General features: G+C 54.1%; 3 protein-coding genes and 1 long non-coding RNA gene across 5 annotated transcripts; 3 read left to right on the top strand and 1 right to left on the bottom strand.

Annotated features, from left to right (window-relative positions):
• Nucleotides 1-333: 333 nt before the first annotated feature.
• Nucleotides 334-3,419, top strand: HOXA7 (homeobox A7). The gene is made up of 2 exons (XM_045495159.1): nucleotides 334-907; nucleotides 1,879-3,419. The coding sequence occupies exons 1-2, from the start codon at nucleotides 529-531 to the stop codon at nucleotides 2,208-2,210; spliced, it is 711 nt and encodes a 236-aa protein (XP_045351115.1). The 5' UTR covers nucleotides 334-528; the 3' UTR covers nucleotides 2,211-3,419.
• Nucleotides 2,258-17,003, bottom strand: LOC123606604. Of its 2 annotated transcripts, XR_006716372.1 has the most exons (5): nucleotides 16,665-17,003; nucleotides 5,406-5,512; nucleotides 5,027-5,256; nucleotides 4,294-4,811; nucleotides 2,258-3,444 (listed from the first exon to the last, which is right to left on the bottom strand). It is a non-coding gene; the product is annotated as an uncharacterized LOC123606604 (long non-coding RNA). The 2 variants fall into 2 exon arrangements; XR_006716373.1 differs by lacking the exon at nucleotides 5,027-5,256.
• Nucleotides 6,793-12,771, top strand: HOXA6 (homeobox A6). Its single transcript, XM_045495160.1, has 2 exons — nucleotides 6,793-9,862; nucleotides 11,285-12,771. Exons 1-2 carry the CDS (start codon nucleotides 9,421-9,423, stop codon nucleotides 11,542-11,544), a joined length of 702 nt encoding a protein of 233 aa, XP_045351116.1. The 5' UTR covers nucleotides 6,793-9,420; the 3' UTR covers nucleotides 11,545-12,771.
• Nucleotides 11,285-16,179, top strand: HOXA5 (homeobox A5). The gene is made up of 2 exons (XM_045495147.1): nucleotides 11,285-14,133; nucleotides 15,118-16,179. The coding sequence occupies exons 1-2, from the start codon at nucleotides 13,239-13,241 to the stop codon at nucleotides 15,366-15,368; spliced, it is 1,146 nt and encodes a 381-aa protein (XP_045351103.1). The 5' UTR covers nucleotides 11,285-13,238; the 3' UTR covers nucleotides 15,369-16,179.
• Nucleotides 17,004-21,493: the final 4,490 nt, after the last annotated feature.

Genomic DNA, 21,493 nt, shown 5'->3' with positions numbered 1-21,493 from the left:
TGCCCAGAGCTGAGACTTGCCCGTGGGCTGCTGTAGGGCGGGCGGGTGCGCACTGCGCAGAGACCCTCCCTAGGCTGGGTCAGCGGACAGGACGGGGGTAGAGAGGGCCCGAAGGCTTGGTCCAGAGTTCAGTGATAGGCAAAAAGGAGGCTGTGCTGGGCCGACCCCGCGCGGCCTCTGCAGACTAGGCGTCCAGGTTGTGGTGGACTGAGCGCTCGCACGGTGCCTCGGGGTCCTTTTCCCGCGGGACGCGCCAGGCGGGCCAGGCGCGGGCAGATTCGTTGACCACATATTTGAGCCTCTTCCCCTTCCATTCTAGGCTGCCGCTGGCCCCGCGGAGCGAGACCACCTGTGAGGGCTGCTGAGATTGGCGGAGGCGGTCATGTGGGCGGTCACGTGCTGCGGCGAGCTCGGTCCAAAAGAAAATGGGGTTTGGTGTAAATCTGGGGGTGTAATGTTATCATATATCACGCTACCTCGTAAAACCGACACTGAAAGCTGCCGGACAACAAATCACAGGTCAAAATTATGAGTTCTTCGTATTATGTGAACGCGCTTTTTAGCAAATATACGGCGGGGGCTTCTCTGTTCCAAAATGCCGAGCCGACTTCTTGCTCCTTTGCGCCCAACTCGCAGAGAAGCGGCTACGGGGCCGGCGCCGGCGCCTTCGCTTCGACCGTACCGGGCTTGTACAATGTCAACAGCCCCCTCTATCAGAGCCCCTTCGCGTCCGGCTACGGCCTGGGCGCCGACGCCTACGGCAACCTGCCCTGCGCCTCCTACGACCAAAACATCCCCGGGCTCTGCAGTGACCTCGCCAAAGGCGCTTGCGACAAGGCGGACGAAGGCGCGCTGCACGGCCCGGCCGAGGCCAATTTCCGCATCTACCCCTGGATGCGGTCTTCAGGTAGGCGCAGCAGCTAGGCGGGCCGGGTGGGCGGGCGGACGGACAGGCAGAAGGGAGCGCGGGGCTGGAGAGCGCGGAGAGCCGAGAGAGGCGACTGGGAGCCGGCGGCCCCGTGACTCCTGGCGGCGCTGCCTTTCTGGTTTTAATTAGAGTCGAGGCGCCATAGCGTGGAGAGCCCGTAGCATTGTATGTAAATGAGGCTCATAAAACTTTTTATGACCCAATTAATGGGTTCGATCCTCGTAAATTTATTTAACTCCATTTGCCTTGGAATTTTAACATTTTGCTCGCTATTCTCTCTTTCTCTCTTTCTCTCTCCCTTTCTTCTCTCCCTCCCTCCTCCTTTTCCTTTCAGCCTGGCTTTTCTTTCTCAAAAGCAGGAAGAGCCAAACCCTTCATCTGGGCCCCTCTAACGCCCCAGTGCCAGGGGCCATTTAAAGGCGGGGTGGGGAACCAGAGCGGAGACAGGGGGTCGGAGTGCCCTAGGAAGTTCCGGGGATGGGGGGCGCGGTCTTCTAGGGAGGAAAGGCGCCCCTGGAGAGCGGACCGCCCGATGGTCACCCACTTGCCTAGCAAGAGGCGGGGGGAAGCGGTCCAGCTCTCCTTTGAATGGCAAAAGCGCAGCGTCTCCCACTTGCCCACACTCTATATTTACAATTTCCCTTTGTCAGGGGGAAGCAGGACATTGTGGAAGCCTAGCCGGCTGGAAAGGGCGGTTGTAAAGTTGGGATTCTGCGCCTTGCCTCCTCACAGAGCTGCCTGCGCGTCTGGCACCGCAGTTGGGGTCTTCCGCTAACACTCCCGCTCCTCCCCCAGCTCCGTTCCGGGGCGCGGGCGGAGGGGGACGCGCGCCCGGGCTAGCGCTGGGAGAAAGGTGCAGGCTCTGGGATAGCGGTCTGGCTAATGCACTGTCTTGTGTCTGTGTTGGCTAAACTGTCCGTGTGTCCGTGTGTCCACATGTCTGCTTCCAGGGCCCGACAGGAAGCGGGGCCGCCAGACCTACACGCGCTACCAGACGCTGGAGCTGGAGAAGGAGTTCCACTTCAACCGCTACCTGACGCGGCGCCGCCGCATCGAGATCGCCCATGCGCTCTGCCTCACCGAGCGCCAGATCAAGATCTGGTTCCAGAACCGCCGCATGAAGTGGAAGAAAGAGCATAAAGATGAGGGTCCGGCCGCCGCCGCCCCCGAGGGCGCAGTGCCCGCCGCCGCCGCCGCCGCCGCCGCCACCGCCGCCGCCACGGACAAGGCCGACGATGAGGACGAAGACGACGAAGAGGAAGACGACGAGGAAGAGGAATGAGGGGCCGAGTAGGGGCCCTGGCTGCACCAGACAGTCGGGAAAGCGTCTTTAGAGACTCACTGAATTTATTTACAAAAGTGGAAAAAATAAAAAGAAAACGTGAAAAACAAAAACAAAAACAAAAACAACAATCCCCAACCTGCACCCATCTACCCCATTACCTATCCCAGCTCCCACCTTTTCTGGACTAAGCAGCCGCCTAGACTGGGTCCCCTTGGGGATCCCTCTGCCCCAAGGACTCCCAGCAGACACTCTCCCTACCCCGGCCGCCCAGTTCTGCACTGGCACGGCTAAAATACTACCTAGCACAGGCCTCGGCCAGAGGCAACCCCAAACTACCTATGGGCCCAGTCCCCAGTAGGCCTCCACTCCCAGGAAGCCCAGACGCGTCCCAACACTGGCAGACACCCAGCACCTCCCCCATACCGACAAGGACCTGATTTTCTCAGTACTACCTACTCGCCCCAAACTACCTATTTTGTGCTCACTGGCTCGCCTGCTACCTAGTGCCGGCCCCTTCCCCGGCCAGGCCCCTCTTGCTTCTGCCCAGCAGCCTTTGGGGTCCCTGAGGCTGCACTGAGAAGACGCTGGGGTCCGGGGACCAGGGTATTGGCTTCTATTTAAATTGAAAAATAATATATTTATTCCAAAGCATTCTAAGTGCTGCAACCTAGAATCCCTCCATCTCTGGTCTGGGCACCCCAAGTTCAGGCCCTTTACTCCCACTTCTGGAGGGGAGCACTCCCAAGCTAGCTGCAGACCTCTGGGTTAGCTTTGCTTAGTAGGACTGCAGAGATGCTCCCAGCCTCCTGCACCTCCCCTGGCCCCATGTCCTACTGTCCAGCCATGTTGAATATGTACACCCTGACTTTTCCTACAATAGCAAATATTGTATATTTGAACAAGATTTTTTTTTTTTGTCATTTATATAGTCTTGGAGGTCATTTGTAAGGCAATGTCTTGACTTGGGAAGGATGTATTAATGGGGTGACTTTGTAGCATGGTGTGTTGTCTTGAGCTAACTTTATAGCTGGTGCGGAGGGCTAATGCCCTTCTCAATGCCCTTCATCTCTTGTGTTGTCCTGCGTCCCCCCTTGTCCCTTTAGGCTTTAGCTTGGGGTTCCAGGAATGGGAAGGCATGCTTCCTGTCTTGCCCAGCTAACCGTGTTTTATGTAACAGAAAAATAAAGATGCTTGGTGACAAAGAAACATGGACTGCTTTATCTAGGGGGGCCTGGGAAAGAGAGGTGACCATGGCTGGAGAGCAAGCCCTGAGTATGTCTGCATGCCCAAAGGGGTCTTGGGGAAGCAAACATGGAAGGATGAATAACGTCCAGGTGTTGAGTGTCCATGGTTTGGTGTTTATGTGTGGCAGGTCCCTTTTTGTGTGGATTTGTATAGGTGCGTGTGTACCTCTTTTGTATGTGCATTTTTATGTATGTGTGTATTACTACAGGAATCCATAATTTTATGTATTTTTGTGTCCATAATTGAGTGTGTGTGTTTCTGTGTGTCTATAATTGTACATGTGCATTTCTCTGGAGATTTTTGTCTTGGTTTTATGTGTGTGCACAAACATCTCGCGGATCTCTAGAAAACGGAATCTTCGGTAGATACATTATATTCTATGAATCTCTCTAAAAACCCATAAATTCCGTGAGCAAATCCAAAATCCACCCTTTCCCCTACTGCTGTGGGGTGGGCTTGGGAAGGGGTATTACCCTGCCAATGATCCTGAATTTTCCATGAACCCAGCCCCATGCTAGGAGGTGGGATTCAGGCCCTTTGACGCAGCCCCCCTCCCACCCTGCATTCAGGCAAAGCAAGGGCGCCTGGGCACAGCACTGCAACTGAGGGGTAGAGGAAGGGGCAGGGACCGCAGACCCCCTGGCTGCGGAGCCTTGGCGGGGGCGTCCGGGTGCGGGGAAGGATGAGGGTCTGCCTAAGGGGCGAAGGGCGATGGGGACAGCGCAGAATAGCCTGAGCTCGGCGGGCGAAGACCTCGACTCCAGCCTCCTGCCTAGGTTGGGCCCGCTTCTTACTGCTCTTTTAATAAAACCCGGCCCAACTGGGTTTGTAAAACCTGCGTCCCCAAGTCGGGGCAGCCTCGGTGGTAAGATGGCGCCGGTGTAAGAGCTGCCTCCTCTTAGTGATGGGGAAAGGGTCATAAATCCGTTGTTGTTTATGAAAATTTACAACTTTGCAATACAACTTTATGAGTTGTTCGGCCCTTCCATTGGCCGCTGTCGGTCATGTGGATGGGAACCGTGAACATGAACTTTTTTATAATTTCCCTTGCGAGAATAGAGCCGCATTCTTTTGCTCCGCTCCGTCCTGCCTGCTTCGGAGCTCTGCCTTCCAGCCGGGCTTGGCTGCGCTTTGTCCGGCGATGGCGAGCGAGACGAGGCCCCGGCCCGGCCCGGCCCGGCCGCTCCCGCTGGAGGTGGGGCGCGTCCAGTTCCCGGCGCCGCGGCGGCCGCTTCGCAACTCGCAACCTGGCTAATTTCCTGCGTCCTCTGGCACCAGGAAGGAGGACAATTCGTCTCCCCGGCTGCCCAAGCGACAGCTGTCAGAGGGGCAGGAGCTTCTGGGAGCCGCCATCTGAAGGTGAGACATGTGGGGAGACAGGAGCAAAGGTGGTGAGATGGCAGCCGGCGCCGGCGGCGGTGGGAGAGGGCACTAGGGCGGCTTTGAAGAGGGGCATACTCACCCTCGCCCACACTCACCGTTCACACTTGCCCCCCTTCACACGTGCGCGCGCGCGCGCGCACACACACACACACACACACACTCCCTCTCTCCTCTCTCTTGCTCACCATGGCAGTGAATGCCAGCTTCCTTTCAGTGGCACAGCGCCCTGGCATGGGGCAGGAGCACTGAGGTCTCTCCCCTCTTCCCCAGCGACCTTGCCGAGCCCAAAAAGAAGTGGCCCTGCCCTCCGCGTTCCTTGCCAGTCTCCGGGGTTTGGATTTTTTTTTTTTTTTTTTTTCATTCATGACCCAGTTGGCTCGGTTGAATTTCCCAACAATTGAAGACAGTTCCCGACCTGGGGAGGTGGGAAGAGGTGAGGGCAAAGTGAATTAATCGGCCTGCTTTTTTATTAGTGTCAACACAGCACCTTCTATTCTGAGGGAATCGGTTTCTGGAGAGAAAGGTAGAATGAGGGGGAAAACAAACAAACAAACAAAAACTTACTAATTCAGCCAGGTTCTTCTGCTGATTGCCTGCTTCCTTTCACGCGGTTTTCCGATGACAGATGTGTCTGAAGCGCGGGGAGAGGGACTAGGTGCGTGGGTGGAACTCTGTGTTGGAGGAGAGGATGGGGTTAATTGGCTGGGTGTTGCTTGGCGGGAAGTTTCGGTGCAGAGAATGTAGTGGTGTTATTGAGAGTGGCAGGGGCCCGCAGCTAAGGTTGAAAGAAGGACGCAAACCGCGTCTGGGCGATAGGGGGACCCCACCACCCCCACATCGGCGCAGCGGGCCGCCGACCGCGCGCCCCACTTTCCGCGAGCCGGGAGGGGACTGTGAAGCCGCCCGGGAGGCACGGAGGGTACCGTGGGCATTGACTTTATGTGGAGCGGTGGCACAGACCGTTGCTTGGCCTGGGTGCGCGTCGGCCAGATTTGCCCCGGGAGCTTCCTGGGACTGCGACCAGAAACGATCCTGAGGTTCTGGGCTCGAGTTCTTTTTGTTTGTTCTGTGGTTCTGGTCGTTGTTGTTGTTTTTCCACCTTAAGATAATACCTTGGTGTGCATTAGAAAATTAAGAAGGGGCTGTAGATGTTTGGGACGTCCACCGGCGCTGTGGGTGCACTCAGGGCGGATAAAGCTGCGCGTTTGCGTCGCAGGGCCGCGGGCTGCCTGACTGCGGCTGCCGCGGGCAGATTATTTATTGCGACCGCGCTGGGCGCTCGCTGCTGCCACGCTGTGGCCGTCGCCGGGACCGACGCCAGCCGCAGCCCCGCGTCGTGCAGCCTGGCGCGACTGCTGCGCGGGCCCCTCAGAGATTCCCAAGCAGGCCGAGCAGAGGGGGGCAAGGGAGGACCTGAGGGGCGGCCTCCCAGGGCCTGTCGGGAACCTCCCCCGCCTTGGCCACCCCTGATAGGAGCTGGAAGCCCGACTAGACTCGGGTCCTCCCCCTACCCCCAGCGCCATGGAGACTGGTTGCACAGGCGGCCTGGCACGTTATGGCTGCTTCTGTCCAAACTGCGCGTCCCAAGGCGTCCCCGGGGCGCACGCTGGTTCGGGGAAGGCGCCCGCTTTGGGATTTTCAAATCGGAGAGACCATTCCTGGCCCCGAGGCCTGCAGGCCTGGCTGGCCCTGAGGAGGATTGGCTATGGCAAGGAAGGCGGGCTTTGGCGTCAGGCGAGGGCCTGTGACAGGCAGAGGCCGCACCTGTATGCTATGGGCTCTGGCCTGGGCTACAGATCCAGGCGGCCCGGGTGGCCCTCAAGGTCCCCCCCACACACCGGCGGGCCGCCCTCCAAGCTGGCGGAGGTCGAGTGGGCAGCCCAGAGAAAGGGCGGACTGTGGGGCCCTGCTCACCATCCAGTCCCCCTTGAAGGGCAGCTGAAAGGTAAGTAGACCTTCTCTGTGGCTTTGACCTAGAAGAGAGAGTCTTGATAGCCATTCTCACTATCCCAGGAGAGGCTCCCTCCAGCGTCTGGGGCTCCTATTCTTGCCTGAGTGTGTGTGTGTGCCTCTCTCTCTCTCTCTCTCTCTCTCTCTCTCTATATATATATATATATATATATATGCACCTAAAGCTGGTTGGAGAAATAAATTGGGCCGTTGCCAACCTGATATGTACCAGCCTTGGCTAACACCTGGAGATTTCAATTTAATTTATTTTTTTTCTGTCTCACTGCCTATAGAAGCTAGAAACACAATGGTTTTTGGCTCTTAGCTGAGAAATCAAATTCTGTCATTGTCTGGGGGGGGGTGGTAATTATTAGATCAAGAATCTAAGTCAACCCATAACAAATAATAACAATAGTAGTATATGTAGTCAACTGCCATCACTCCCAATGCTGTGTGAGACCTGGAGGTATGAAGCAGAAATTATAAACGTAAACATTTCTCAACATCTCCCAACAGTTATTTTTGTCTTATATAATAATAATTTGCTTGACGTCACTGTCATCTGATGGTCTTGTTTAGGAAACAATAACTCAAACATGATTTTCTTTGGACATAGCCTTAAAAAAAATAGTTCCCTTTAAAATTTTTTACTTGAGTTTTCATTTTCACCTATCGGGTCCATTCCCTGAAGAAATTCCAGGGAAATGTTACATTCTCTCTTCTCCTGCCGGGCCCTTTTTACATATGCAAAGGAGAAACTTTCCCAGCGTGGATTGATTGGGGCACAGGGAGAAGGCTTCTGGGTGTAGACCCCATCGCGTGGGCAACAGCCACTTTCTAGGGTGCTTGCTAGGTTCTGTGGAGGCCACCCTTAGCCCAGTCCTTTCCTAGTTTTCTCCCTTTGAGGGAAGTGAGGGCAGGGGCAAAAAAAAAAATCAAAAAGCAAGGAGGAGATTAAGGAAGTCGTTGTCAGATTCCAGGAGGGCATTGCCACCCCCAAGTCCTGAACCCCATCAGCCTGCATTCATCAGAGTTTTACAGATCTTAGAAACGTCCTCCGGAAATTCAACCAAACTGTATAAATAGTCTTTCTTCAGCCTCCACAGAATTGAGGATTTTAAAGCTAATTCAAGGGTTTTACAAGCCCAACAAATACAGTTGTAAAAATGCCATTGGAAAGAGATCACGTTTTACAAAATGAGATTGATCCATGTGCTGTAAAAGTCAACTATCTCCAAGGCACACCTATCAAGCAAGGGCAGCCAGGGACACGCTTTTCACCTCCTGTCTGGGAAAGGCCAGGCCTGTGACAACGGCAAAAGCAATGCAGACGATTCCTGGAGCCCGTGAGGCAACTGTTCCCGGCACTGGGGCAACTGCAACCGGCAGGCCCCCAGCAGTCCCAGGAAAGGCAGGGGAGAGGGTACACCCCAGGAAAGTGCGGGCTGTCGGGCACCCCAGAAACCAAGCACATCAGTTACCCCACAGCCTTTGGGACATCCCAGCTGCCCTCTATGCCTGGCTCGGCGGGGACCTTGGGATGCCGTGCCTCCAGAAAGAGGACAGATATTCCACATCTGGATCTGTCTCAGCTCTGAGCACTTCGGGTGTTGAGAGGACGAGTCCCAAGGGCTGGGTGAGGGGAGCAGGTTCCCCCGTTTTGCTTCGAAGCTCAGTCTCTGGGCCACTCCCCTGTAGGTCCCTTTCTTGTTGAAAACAGTGGTTTCTGGCCTCTGGATTCCTGGGTTCAAAGGTGGTACGGGGACCCACAGTTTGTGGGGTGCTTTGAGGCCAGGCGGTCGTTGGCCATTGGAGGGGAGCCCGTCTGGACTCAAAGGAGACGTGTTGTATGTGGGCGGATGGGGCTGCCAGGGGAAGACGTTTAGCCGCGATCTGGTCAGCTCGAGGTGAGCCTTCGGCTCCAGGCGGTAGCGAGGCCCAGGCCCTTGGTGGGAGTGGGAAGGAAAGAGGGAAGGGATGCACGGATTCCTAAGACGCAGGAGTGAGGAGCTGGGCGTGAAGGCCTGGTTTCTCAGGCCCCCTTCTTCAGTCCCGGAACCCGCACCCACGGGCGGGGGAGTGCAGAGGGAGGGGCACGCTCAGGGCCCTGAGGGGCGGGCAAGCCCGGCCGGGAGCTAAGCCGTCGTGGTCACCGCCCCTCCCGGCGCGGGGCTGTCAGGTTTCCTGTTTGGAAAGAAAAACCAGCAAAATCCGAAAAGGCAAGAAGGGGAGGAGGAGGGAGCGGGCCTGGCGGGGCCTTTGCGGCGGCCCGGACTCTAGTGCCCCTACCCCGGCCTGATTCGCACGCCCCTGCCCGGGCCGTGCCCGCCGCTGGCGTTCGGAAAGAGAGCCGGGCCGGCTGGCTGTGCGCGCCCATTAATCTGCCGGGCGGGCGGCGGGCGGGCGGGCTGGGGGCTGTTTGTAACTTTGCTGCCTCGGTCGCCGCGGTCCCCGGGGAGCGGGCTCCAGCGCTCGCTCCCATTGGCCGCCGCCGCGTCAGCTGGTGCGATTTGCTGCTGTCGCTTTTGGCGTTCGGCCATCCAGAAACAAACCAGTTCGATGACTACTAATAGTTATAGCCAGATGTACTAATACACAACAAATCACAGTCCTGCAGAGGGGCGCGCAAATGAGTTCCTATTTTGTGAATCCCACTTTCCCCGGGAGCCTGCCCAGCGGCCAGGACTCCTTCTTGGGCCAGCTGCCCCTCTACCCGGCTGGCTATGACGCGCTGAGGCCCTTCCCGGCCTCGTACGGGGCGTCGAGCCTCCCGGACAAGACGTACACCTCACCTTGTTTCTACCAACAGTCCAACTCGGTCCTGGCCTGCAACCGGGCGTCCTACGAGTACGGGGCCTCGTGTTTCTATTCTGATAAGGACCTCAGTGGCGCCTCGCCCTCAGGCAGTGGCAAGCAGAGGGGCCCCGGGGACTACCTGCACTTTTCTCCCGAGCAGCAGTACAAACCCGACAGCAGCAGCGTGCCGGGCAAAGCCCTCCATGACGAAGGCACCGACCGGAAGTACACGAGCCCTGTTTACCCCTGGATGCAGCGGATGAACTCCTGCGCGGGTAAGGCATTTCCCCGCAGCCCCCCCAAGAGAGTGGAGGGAGAGGGGGAAGGGGGCAGGGAAAGAAGGAAGGAAGGAGGAGACGGAAATTAGAAAGAGGAAATGGAAAGAAAGGAGGAAAGAATGAACAAAGTTTCTTTGGCTTTTTTAAGAGATTAAAGAAAAAGAAAGAAAAAAGAAAACTAACCCATTCCCACTGAGGCAATCAAGCTGTGGCAGAGTGAAGGCACGGCACTGGTGTCCATGTAAGGTGACACCCTAGGGGATCGAGAGGGGTCACTGCCACCCTACGTGAGACCCTGTGACAGGGGCAACCTGAACAGAGAGTGAGGCTGGAGGGGAGGGAGTGCCTGCCCACACTTCCTCCTGGAAACACCCTGCACAGATCCCCAAGTAGAAGATGGCCTTCTGCACCCATCACTGATCATTCCCCTTCACCCCCAATCCCTCTCCTTTCTGCCCTTCAAAACCCCATGTAGTTAGAGGCTCTCACTTGGCCTCTTCTAGTGTCTCCCCAAAGCCTTGGAGGGCCACATCCCCAGCCTCAGGATTTTTTTTTCCTCTTTCTCCTCCCTTCCCTCCTCCCCCTTCCACTCAACTGCTCACTCTTAGCCAACTTCTGCCTCCTTTTGAGGCCCTGCCTGAGTCTCACACACCCAGCCTGGGGGGAGCCCCCCAACCTTGGGTTCCTTTGGCACCAGAACAGATAGCCCATCACAGTCCTACATTTCCAGAAACCCCAGATGGCCCATAGCTCCATCCCTTTGCCTCTGGTTTCCAAAAACTCAACAGAGAATCCTAGGACAGAACCCAGTGCAGATTTTTAAGCTTCTAGTGTTTTGCTTTAAAAGCCTTGTGTTGTTTTGTTTTGTTGTTGTTTTTTTTTTTTCCAAGGGAGCTCTGCATTTTGCAGAAGGGCCATTCAATTTGGGGGCGCTTGCAAAGATTTGAGAGGGCTGACCAGTTTTCATTTTCCAAAAAACATGTTGAGTCCTGACGTGTCTGGCCACAGTAACACCTTCACAGAGATTCGTGTGTGAGTTCCGAGTGTCTACCCTACTCACAGGGCTCCACACCCATCACTTCCAGACACAAGCTCTGCACTCCCACAAAAACACGACCCAGGTACCCTGAATTAAGAATGCTCATTCTATTCCTTTTGCCTGTAATGGTTTTCTTGCAGGGCAGATTTTTCAAAAACAATAAGTTCTCACTTCAGGTTGTCTTAGGTGGAAAACATCTCGCTTGGTATGAAATAATCTTCTCCCATCCTCCCCGCTTTCGGCCTTAGACACAGCGAAAGAGGCTGGAGTGGAGAGGGGTGGTTTCCAGCTTAGAGGCCAGGGGCGCGGGGCGCGGGTCTGACTGGTTCGGTGGCCGGGATCCTCCTGGCTCACTGGCGCCCGGCCATTTCTGCCCGCAGGTGCCGTGTATGGAAGTCACGGGCGCCGAGGCCGCCAGACCTACACGCGCTACCAGACGCTGGAGCTGGAGAAGGAGTTCCACTTCAACCGCTACCTGACGCGGCGCCGCCGCATTGAGATCGCCAACGCGCTCTGCCTCACCGAGCGCCAGATCAAGATCTGGTTCCAGAACCGCCGCATGAAGTGGAAAAAGGAAAATAAACTCATCAATTCCACACAGCCCAGCGGGGAGGACGCTGAGGCAAAGGCGGGCGAGTAGACGCCTGGGCAGGGACCAGGCCAGCACCGCAACCTCCCTCGGCTTTGCCCCCTTGCCTTCGCCTGCTCCCCAACTTTTCTCCCCCGCCTGCCCCCATCCGGGGGGCTTCTGCAGCTTCAGGGGAGCCGGGAGCTTTGCAAACGCCTGAGCATTTATTTCTCACACACACACAAAATCCCACCCACAGCCAATCTCAGCGGTGGAGCGGGGCGCACTGCACACACGGTCCCGCTCTCCAAGGCTGCCCTAGCCGGCTTCGGATCCCAGGGCGCGCCCCGAATTCGTCCCCGGCTCTTGTGCTAGCGCCTTTGCGCGCCCCTGAGCTCGGGACGCGGGGTTGCTGGAGAGGAAAGAACCTGGGCCGAGCCCCTTTTGGTGCCTGGGCGTTTTCGCCTCGGTCCCTCGCCACCAAGTCCCGGAGGGCACCACCAAATCGACTCCGGCCACTGGAAAGAGGGGGCATAAAGGCTGGGGCCCCAGCACTTTGGTGGCATCCCAGGCCGCCCCTAGACAGGAAGAAGCGTGAGGAACAAAGGGGGCCCTGAGACAGCCTTGTCTCTCGGCCCCGCGCGCGACCGTCCGTGGAAGAGAAGCAGCCTCAGCTGAGCCGACCCAACCTGAGCGCGGGTGGAACTTTACAGCCCCGGGAGAGACTGGGCTCCCGAAGTCTCCAGCTCCGGATCCCGGATCCCCGCCTCCGACAGTGCCTGCGCAGCCACCAGAGAGTAGCTTTCAGGACCTAAGGAGGGGGCCCAGGGCCATGGGAACGGCAAGAGTCCTGGTTTCCAAATGTGCCAGGGGTGCCTTCGACTCTCAGCCTCCAGCGGGAAGTACCCTCCATGCCTTTCGGCTACATTCGTGATTCACTTTCGTCTTTCAGGACCCAGGAAAATAACTACGAAGATCCTAGGCACTAACACGAAATGCTTCCATTAGCACCCTCATTTCAATCCTGGAGATCTAAGCAAGACCCTAATAACTCGGCCCACGGATTCCCAGCCCCCAAACAGCTTCTGTGGCTGCGGGGAGCCTGGGCCCACTCGCTGGGTTCACCGAGAACCCTCCGAATTGGGGCCCGGCTGGCTCGAGGAAAGGGACCTGGTGGTGAAGATTCTCCAGGCTGGATACTTAAAGCAAATCAAATAGCGAACTAATGACACGAAAACCATATTTGCACGAAAGAAAAATCGACTCCGGTTATAAAAGTGTATGGAATTTGACCTCGCCTCGGAGAAACACTACACAAAAGCTATCTTTAATAGACGCCTGTCATTTAAGAGCGGCAGGGACACTGTCCCTCATGCACTCACAAAAAAAACAGAGCCGTAATTGTAGCTGCTGCTGCGGGCAGGATTTATTTCTCCAATTGGCTAAATGGCCTCCCCCCTTCCCCGAAGGTGATATCTGTATTTTCAAATTTCAGAGCTGCCGGCACGACGGGCAAAACCGACCCCAACCTCAACACAAAAATAAGAGGGGCTGCACAGCGGGGAAATAAAGTTGTTGTAAATAAAATCCAAGTCACCGTCTCCCCCCAATCCTCTGCATCCTCGCCGGGCGCGCGATCGGCAGCTGACGGCCTCACAATTGGTACATCCTAATGGAACTGCGAGGGAAATGCAATAATTTTGCCATAATGGGCTGTAACCTCAATTCGACCCCGGCCCTTGCAGCCCTCGGTCGGAAGCGGAGCGATGCGCCCTGCCTCCAGCGGGTGGCGCTCGAGTCCGACTGAACGGCGGCGGCGGGTGGCGGGCACGCGCCTGGGGCGCGCGCGCCACCCCTCTTGCCTCCACCCAACTCCCCCATTAGTGCACGAGTTTACCTCTAGAGGTCATCAGGCAGGATTTACGACTGGACAACAAAAGCACGTGATTCGAAGTCGTACCCCATATTTGGGTGCCTACGTAGGAGGGAACCAAGTACATGTCCCAGTCATTTCCATAATTCATCATAAATTGTGCAAGGGTGCTATAGACGCACAAACGACCGCGAGCCACAAATCAAGCACACATATCAAAAAACAAATGAGCTCTTATTTTGTAAACTCATTTTGCGGTCGCTATCCAAATGGCCCGGACTACCAGTTGCATAATTATGGAGATCATAGTTCCGTGAGCGAGCAATTCAGGGACTCGGCGAGCATGCACTCCGGCAGGTACGGCTACGGCTACAATGGCATGGATCTCAGCGTCGGCCGCTCCGGCTCCGGCCACTTTGGCTCCGGGGAGCGCGCCCGCAGCTACGCGGCCGGCGCCAGCGCGGCGCCTGCCGAGCCCAGGTACAGCCAGCCGGCCACGTCCACGCACTCGCCTCCGCCCGACCCGCTGCCCTGCTCCGCCGTGGCCCCCTCGCCCGGCAGCGACAGCCACCACGGCGGGAAAAACTCCCTGGGCAACTCCAGCGGCGCCTCGGCCAACGCCGGCAGCACCCACATCAGCAGCAGAGAGGGGGTTGGCACGGCGTCCGGAGCCGAGGAGGACGCCCCCGCCAGCAGCGAGCAGGCGAGCGCGCAGAGCGAGCCGAGCCCGGCGCCGCCCGCCCAACCCCAGATCTACCCCTGGATGCGCAAGCTGCACATAAGTCATGGTAAAGCCAGCCTTTTTCTAAATCCACGCGGCCGCGGGGGCGCGGCTTTCGGTCCCCCCTCTCTCCTTTACCGCCCTCTCTCCCCATCTCTCTCCTGGTCTCGCCTCTCCCAGCCCTGTGGAGTCTCTCCCCGCCGTTCTCCTTCCCCTGCTTCCCTCCTTTCACCTTCTCTTCTCTGCAGCGCCCAGCGCTCGCAAATGGGGAGGGGGGTGGTGGAGAAGGGCCGCTGGCCAAGCAAGTTTAGACGGTGCAACGGGGGGAAAAGGAAAAATGCCATATCGAACCCCAGCGCCTCGGAACGCGCTCCCGGGTCAAGCCAGCCGAGCAGGGCGCAGAGAGGTAGAGGATGGCAGTAGGGGCCGTGAATCGGGCTTGTCAGGACGGATAATTTATGAGGAGGGCTACGCTGGGGAAACAGCGTTACTAATTAGAGTCCCCGAAAAGGGGCTTGGGGGGGAATAATCGAGGCGAGAGCCGGCGGGATTCTGAAGTTTGGGAGCAGAAGGGACAGCAGGAAAGGGAAGAAAAAGAAAGCAGGCGCCCCAAGCGTGCAGGCTGGAACAGAAGGCGGCTCGCGGGGCTGGAACTTTAAGGGAGGGTGACCTGGAGGCCACTTGGACGCTCAGGAAAGGGCCTGGCTTCCGTGGGTTTCTGAGAGGTGGGCTGCCTGGGAGGGCTGTTCCCCGCCTCGGGGTGCCAGGGGCAGGGCCAGAGGGCAGGAGAGGGGTGAAGGAAAGCCGGGCGATCCTTCGGGACGCGGCTCCAGCCTCAGATGGGCCGATTGTTCCCAGAGTCCAAATTGTATTGTTTTCTCTCTAGAAAGGAAGAGGGAAGGAAATTCGGGAGGGGTGGGCGGGTGAGGAGAGAGGACTTGTTGAGCTTTTTCTCCCCTGTTCCTTGCTCAGGAACCCTGGCTCGTCCAGCTGACTTGGGTAACCAGGGGCTGAGGAGTTGGTGGCTAAATCGCTGACTTTTCTGTTGCAGACAACATAGGCGGCCCGGAAGGCAAAAGGGCCCGGACGGCCTACACGCGCTACCAGACCCTGGAGCTGGAGAAGGAGTTCCACTTCAACCGCTACCTGACCCGCCGAAGAAGGATTGAAATAGCACATGCTCTTTGCCTCTCCGAGAGACAAATTAAAATCTGGTTCCAAAACCGGAGAATGAAGTGGAAAAAAGATAATAAGCTGAAAAGCATGAGCATGGCGGCGGCGGGAGGGGCCTTCCGCCCCTGAGTATTTGAGCGTTTAAAGTACTGAGCAGTATTAGCGGATCCCGCGTAGTGTCAGTACTAAGGTGACTTTCTGAAACTCCCTTGTGTTCCTTCTGTGAAGAAGCCCTGTTCTTGTTGCCCTAATTCATCTTTTAATCATGAGCCTGTTTATTGCCATTATAGCGCCTGTATAAGTAGATCTGCTTTCTGTTCATCTCTTTGTCCTGAATGGCTTTGTCTTGAAAAAAAAAAAATAGATGTTTTAACTTATTTATATGAAGCAAGCTGTGTTACTTGAAGTAACTATAACAAAAAAAAAAAGAGGAAAAAAAAACACACAAAAAAGTCCCCCTTCAACCTCGTTTAGTGCCAATGTTGTGTTGCACTCCAGTTGTTTAACTGTGCATGTGAGTGGAAGTGTTCCTGTCTCAATAGCTCCAAGCTGTTAAAGATATTTTTATTCAAACTACCTATATTCCTTGTGTAATTAATGCTGTTGTAGAGGTGACTTGATGAGACACAACTTAACTTGTTTGACGTGTAGTGACTAGTGACTCTGTGACGAAAACTGTGACTCCAAGCGGTGTGTCCCTGCGTGCCTTTGTAGGACCCTTTGCACGAACTCTGGAAGTGGCTCTTATAAGCGCAGCTTCAGTGATGTATGTTTTTGTGAACAAAGTTACAAATATTGTCCGAGTCTGGCTGTTTAAGCAAACTGTGATCAGCTTTTTTTTTTTTTTTTTTTTTGTATTTGTTTTTAAGGAAAAAATACTGACTGGAAACAAAAAAATAAACTTTCTATTGTAAGTTCTCTTGGTCTGGTTTGTGCCAAATAGCAAGCGGCTCTTTCTGTTCTTCCGTCTGTCTGTCCAGTGCTGGAAGGCAGGGAGTCTGAGGCTACCTGAGCAGCCTGCCTGTGAAGGAGACCTCAGACCAACACCCTGACCCGCGACCTCCCTAACTCTGACCCATCAGAGTTCAGGGCAGAAGGTGGAAACGCTGTAGGTGGTTCTCAAGCCTGAGTCCGACCTGCCCATCTCTGAGGAAACCAAGTTAACTTGCTGGGTACAAAAAAGAGGAAGAGAGAGAAAGGAGCAAAGCACAGGGCTTTGTTAACAGCCCTCAGGGCCCACACTGATGCTGCCTCTTTCCTGAGGTCACATCCTAGGCCTCCACTTGCTGAAGAGGCTGCTGTGCCACATTGTGGCCCCCAAACCCTCTGCCTCTGACCCACCCAGGCACCCCTTCCCATTCCTCACCCTGAGCCCGGTTGGCTTCTTTTGCTACAATTAATTTGCTACAAATGGAAGGTACTTACCCCATCCTAGCTCGATTGGGAAACTCCTCAGGGCAGCTAAAGCGCAACTAGAGATTTGCACATTTACCGACTGCTTACACTGATGCCGTCTTTCCTTTTAAAAGTTATAAAACAGTAAACTTTATAAGCCCCAGTTCCGGCTATATGACATTTGGGTGCCAAATGAATAGGGTTTTGTCTATGAATTAGATCGTAAAATCATCCATAGCACAGACAGATCGGCTCACTGGCTATAAAACGTCACGTGGGGCCATTAAAGTAAGTTTTATGGTTTTGGGGAGTTGACATCCAACATTATATACCACATAACATATAATCTCACTGACGCTGGACTCCATTTGACTCTTTTGCAGGCTACGTGTGCCGCCTGGTCATTCAAATTGTCAATTTTAGGTCCAGAAGTGTCCAAACCACAAGTTCTCAAAACTCTCTGAAAAATGGCTCCCTCCGAGTTAAGGTAAGCTTGCCTCCTGAGCGCTTTCAAGTTTATTTGTACTCTGAAAACTTTCTTCCTCGATCTCCTTCCCTCCCTCCCTCCCTTCCTCTCTCTCTCTCTCTCTCTCTCTCTCTCTCTCTGTGGTTCAGTAACTCGGAGGTTGCCTCTGAATTCAAAAGGGCAGAGCCAACTCTTCCTCTGCCCACAAGAGCAGCGCCAGGAGCCAGCTCTGCGGAGGCACCCCGGTGAAAAGCGCCTGTGGCCGCCGCGTCCCCAGGCCTAACTTTAATTGCTGCACCACCGCGAATGTTAATGACTTCCGCTGCTCTCGCCGGCGCAAAAGATGATTTTTGTGTGCGAATGGGCCTGTGTGTGGGGACTTGGCGTGGCCGCCCCCCGTTCCGGGGCTGGCGGGGCTCCCTCTTCGGGGGGTAGCGGAGCCCTAGGGTGGGGGCTGGGAGACAGTGGGGCGCCGGCCGCGGGCGCCAAGGGCCGCGCTGCGCTGGGGAGTGCTTGGAGTTTGAAAGAAAGGCCCGGGCTGGGCCGAGGCGGACTCTGGCGGGATTCCTTACGGGGCTGTGGCAATATGTCTTCGCGGGCCGGGGTCATTTGGCAGCACTGAATTGAGGCGGCTGCCTTCGGGGCCGAGTTTCAGGCTGGCTCGGGAGAGCCGGAGGGTGGCAGAGGCCGGCGAGGCGCCGGCCGCACCTCCAGGCTGGGCCCCTGGGTTGCCAGGCCGAGCCCAGGACGCCGGGGACCGCGGGTCCCCACCTGGGGGTGGGGGTGGGGTGGGGGGGGGGGAAGGGCTCACCACCCCCTCCCCCGCACCCGGGACCAGGCCCTGAACCTTGTTTGCCTGCACGTTCTTTTTATTTCGGTGGGACTGTTCTCACCCGCCTGTGAGTCTGAAGCAATAAACTTTATGGCCGGATTTAACTTTAGTCTTTGAATCCCCAGGCTAAATGAAAGGAGTTAAAGCGCTTTCTTTTCTTCCGCCTTCCCTTTCTTCTCGCTCTCTCCTTTCCTTTTCCTCTCCTCCTTTGTAGATTTAAAACATGCAGGCACAGGACGCTCAAAAGGCAACTTAGGGATCCCCCTAGATAACACTAAAGATTAGAGAAATTTACTCCCCCTCAACATACAGACAAACTCTCTCTTCCAAACTGTGCCCTAAAGTTTGAGGGGAAGTCGAGGTGTCTTCAATGCCCAACTTAAAAGTCCCCAGAGCCATTAGGTTGTTTTTCCTGACACATCATAAAGGGTAGTTTAGGGAAGAAATTGGTCGTTTGTCAGTAGGAGATTTCCGCCTTTCTTTTGTTAGCTGCTCTTTCTGTTTGATCCCAGGAAATTTACATAATCTATGATTTCCAAAACAGTTCCCAATATTGCACCACCACGAAGTAAGGTGAAGTAAATTTTTCCTGGGTACAATTCCAACCTGGCCTCAGCCACCACCCCCTCTGGCCCCAAACCCTCACATTCTTCAGTGACAAAGTGACTGGGGATGCTGTGGCCTGTCCTGGGGTCTTTCTCTGGATGGATACCCACAAGGGACCTTGCAGATTTCCCCCATTCCCTGGAAGAATTAAGCCAAATTCTCCAACTCAGAAATGAAACAAACAAACAAAAAATTAGGACCTTCTGTCTCTTTAGGAGCTGGATAGTTTTCTCAAGTGCTAATTGCTAAAGATATTTGCTAAGAGCTTAAAGTGAAAAGATTTCAAGTGCGGTTTTGGAATTTCAACAAACTTTATTGTGCAGACACTCAACATAAGTCCAACAGTTGTCCCCAAAGTCAGAGGCCCAAAAACAAACCTGGGAAGCTTTTTGAAAAATCAAAACCCTCCCACAAGTCCCACTTCTCTGAACCAGTGGCAAGGCAAATCCCTGAAGTCATCTTGCATGACCTGTGAAAAGACTGGCATTGCAGCGCTCAGTGTCCGCATCTTAGTGGGAACTAGAATGTGAACTCTATTTGCGTTCTCTTTTGTTATTTTGTGTGTCTCTGAGAATTCTGGAGTTTTTGTTTTGCTGCTCTGAGTTTTGGGTTCTTTCTTGGAAAATATTGGGTTCAGGTTTTATTTTAGTTGCTCATTTGGTGATCTTGGTTGAGTGATTTCTTGGTGACTAAAATTAGTAGCAGAAAAGAGTGATAGGGCTTCTGGCAGGTTCATTTGAGTAGCTTGCCTGGAGGAAGCGTCCACACCACCTCCGTGGCTATATCTCACCCTGGGGTGTGGGGATGGGCAGAAAGGCTATTGGACCGATATCCAGCATTACCCAATATAGACAATCTTTCCCCTGAGTTTAAAAAAAAAAAATACAGCCTATAAATATGGTCAGCTTGCTTATTTCTGTCTGTTGTAATCTTTATAAAACTTCAGAGTTTCTAAGAGAGCAGCTTAACTCACATGGAGTTAAATGCCTTTAAAAACATACAGCATCCAATCAGACCTATGTGAGTGTTATTGGAGAATTTTTTTCTTCCTATTTTCATAGGAAGCATAGTAAAGAGGATGGCTTGTTACCTGCTCATTTTGTAGGGAAGGTATTTCTTCTTGTACATTCTTTGGAGTTGTTTTTGCAGAGGAACTTACTTAGAAGAAAAAAAAAATCTCTGTCATTAAGGTCTTTATGAAGACATCCAGCCTTAGTCGGTGGCAGAAATGTCTGTCTGTGCTCCTCATCTTGTAAGAGGAGAAGGTGTTCAGTATGTGTAGGGCCTCGTTTGTTTCTACAAGCTGAAGAGACAATATTTCCTGAACTATAAATATAATAGGAAGCTTCTGGTCACACTTACTTAGGGGTTTGTAAGGGTTTCCATGGTCTGATTTCACAACATTATGCCGAGGTTCCTTCTCTCCAGCTCTTTCCCCTGCTTCGTTGTTGGCGGCTCTGGGAGAGCAAGACAGAATTTTCTACCAGAAACAGAGTCATGTTCATTTGTTGAGATGTGAAGAGTATTATAGCCAAACAATTAGTGAGGGGGGGAGCAAATTACATCCTGAAAGATGGGCTATTAAAGAGGAAAACAATCCTTTTAGCTTAAAAGTTGCCCTTCGAAGCCTCTCCCCTGCCTTAGCTCCAGAGTCTGTCCCGAGGTTCTTCTACCATGGAGAGTGCAGAATGTTGTGGGTTCCATCCCTTTGGCTTCTAAGGCAGAATTTCTTTCTAGTCAATGACAGAACTATAAACGGGGCTTCCAGACGGGGCTGAGGGGGTCGGCCTAGGTTCCCACCCACATAGGAGAGGGGACCCACAGTGCTGGCCATTCTAACCCCCAGAAGTGAAGATATGCCTAGGTCTGTTTTGTTTGGTGTTTTTTCACAAAGGAAGCTGTCCTTCCACCAGGTCCCCTCCCCACAAACCAGTCTTTTCAATAATAATATTTGTTATGAAGGTTATTGGGTAATTATTGCGATTTTGTGAAGCAGCCCTTGCTGGAGGTGAAGTCTGTCATCGCCTAACAAATGACGCTCGTGCAGTTCACTGCCGGGTTAAGTAAATGCAGAGAAGATAAATCTGCACACCCTAGGAATCGCCAGCAGAGCACGCTTTAGTACAAGTTCACAGTCAACTCGCCTGCCTGGGCCAGCTCTCCCAACAATTAGGGCTGCGTCTTTATTTTTAAATAAAGGGGGGAAAAATGCCTCCGGCTCCCACTGCCTGCTTTCTCCCCATCCTCTATTTTCTTTCACTTTTTTCAAGGTTCCACCGTCCTATTCCAAATTTTCCCTGTAAATGTGATGATGAGTGATTTTAAAAACAATCTCACTCCTATTTAAGTGCTGACAAGAAGAGGTAGGAGGCTGATTTGACAGGGAATACAGTCACAAACACAAAAATATCCAATCCACCCTCTTAATCCAAAAGGTAGCGGCAGAAGCAGGGTGTCCTGGGAGGGGGGAACCCTGCCCCCTGAAAGAAGAGGCACAGCTTTGTGTATCTTTGTGGTTAGTGCGTTGCAACTGCGGGTCAAAAAGTTGAGGGTCAAAAGTTTATGTTGTGCAGCACTCTTAGTCATCTGCCCAGACAGAGTTTGATGTCAATGTTAGAGCCGCGATCTTGACTATCAGCACAAAAGATAAAATGGCTCGGAGTGACGCGTGTATCATGGTATGGACTCCAGGTGAACCCTAGTGGTTGAATGACCTCAATTACGGAGGAAAGGATAGAAAATTCCTCTTTTCAAGAGTAATACGTGCTGTATTTCATCTTGAATTATCGCTCCCATTCTGAGGGAATAGCAGCAGGTAAATAGGCATAGATGACTGACGCACCGACACCTCAGATGTTGGGGAACCAGGAGGCTGTTTGTGGGTTTGTCACAAAACTAAAAAGCTCAGAACTCATCAGTGGATCTTTAAGAAATAATGTAGCAAGTCTCCAATGT

The sequence above is a fragment of the Leopardus geoffroyi genome, chromosome A2 (genome assembly GCF_018350155.1).
Source record: "Leopardus geoffroyi isolate Oge1 chromosome A2, O.geoffroyi_Oge1_pat1.0, whole genome shotgun sequence".
NCBI lineage: Eukaryota > Metazoa > Chordata > Mammalia > Carnivora > Felidae > Leopardus > Leopardus geoffroyi.
The sequence above is the reverse complement of the archived record's forward strand: the minus strand, read 5'-3'. Positions and strand labels throughout refer to the sequence as shown.

Bases quoted from the DNA above. Each gene is read 5' to 3' on its own strand.
- HOXA7 (XM_045495159.1), top strand. From the start codon at position 529: ATGAGTTCTTCGTATTATGTGAACGCGCTTTTTAGCAAATATACGGCG. The intron at 908-1,878 runs GTAGGCGCAGCA...GTCTGCTTCCAG, and splicing joins CCCCTGGATGCGGTCTTCAG to GGCCCGACAGGAAGCGGGGC.
- HOXA6 (XM_045495160.1), top strand. From the start codon at position 9,421: ATGAGTTCCTATTTTGTGAATCCCACTTTCCCCGGGAGCCTGCCCAGC. The intron at 9,863-11,284 runs GTAAGGCATTTC...TTCTGCCCGCAG, and splicing joins GCGGATGAACTCCTGCGCGG to GTGCCGTGTATGGAAGTCAC.
- HOXA5 (XM_045495147.1), top strand. From the start codon at position 13,239: ATGCGCCCTGCCTCCAGCGGGTGGCGCTCGAGTCCGACTGAACGGCGG. The intron at 14,134-15,117 runs GTAAAGCCAGCC...TTTCTGTTGCAG, and splicing joins CAAGCTGCACATAAGTCATG to ACAACATAGGCGGCCCGGAA.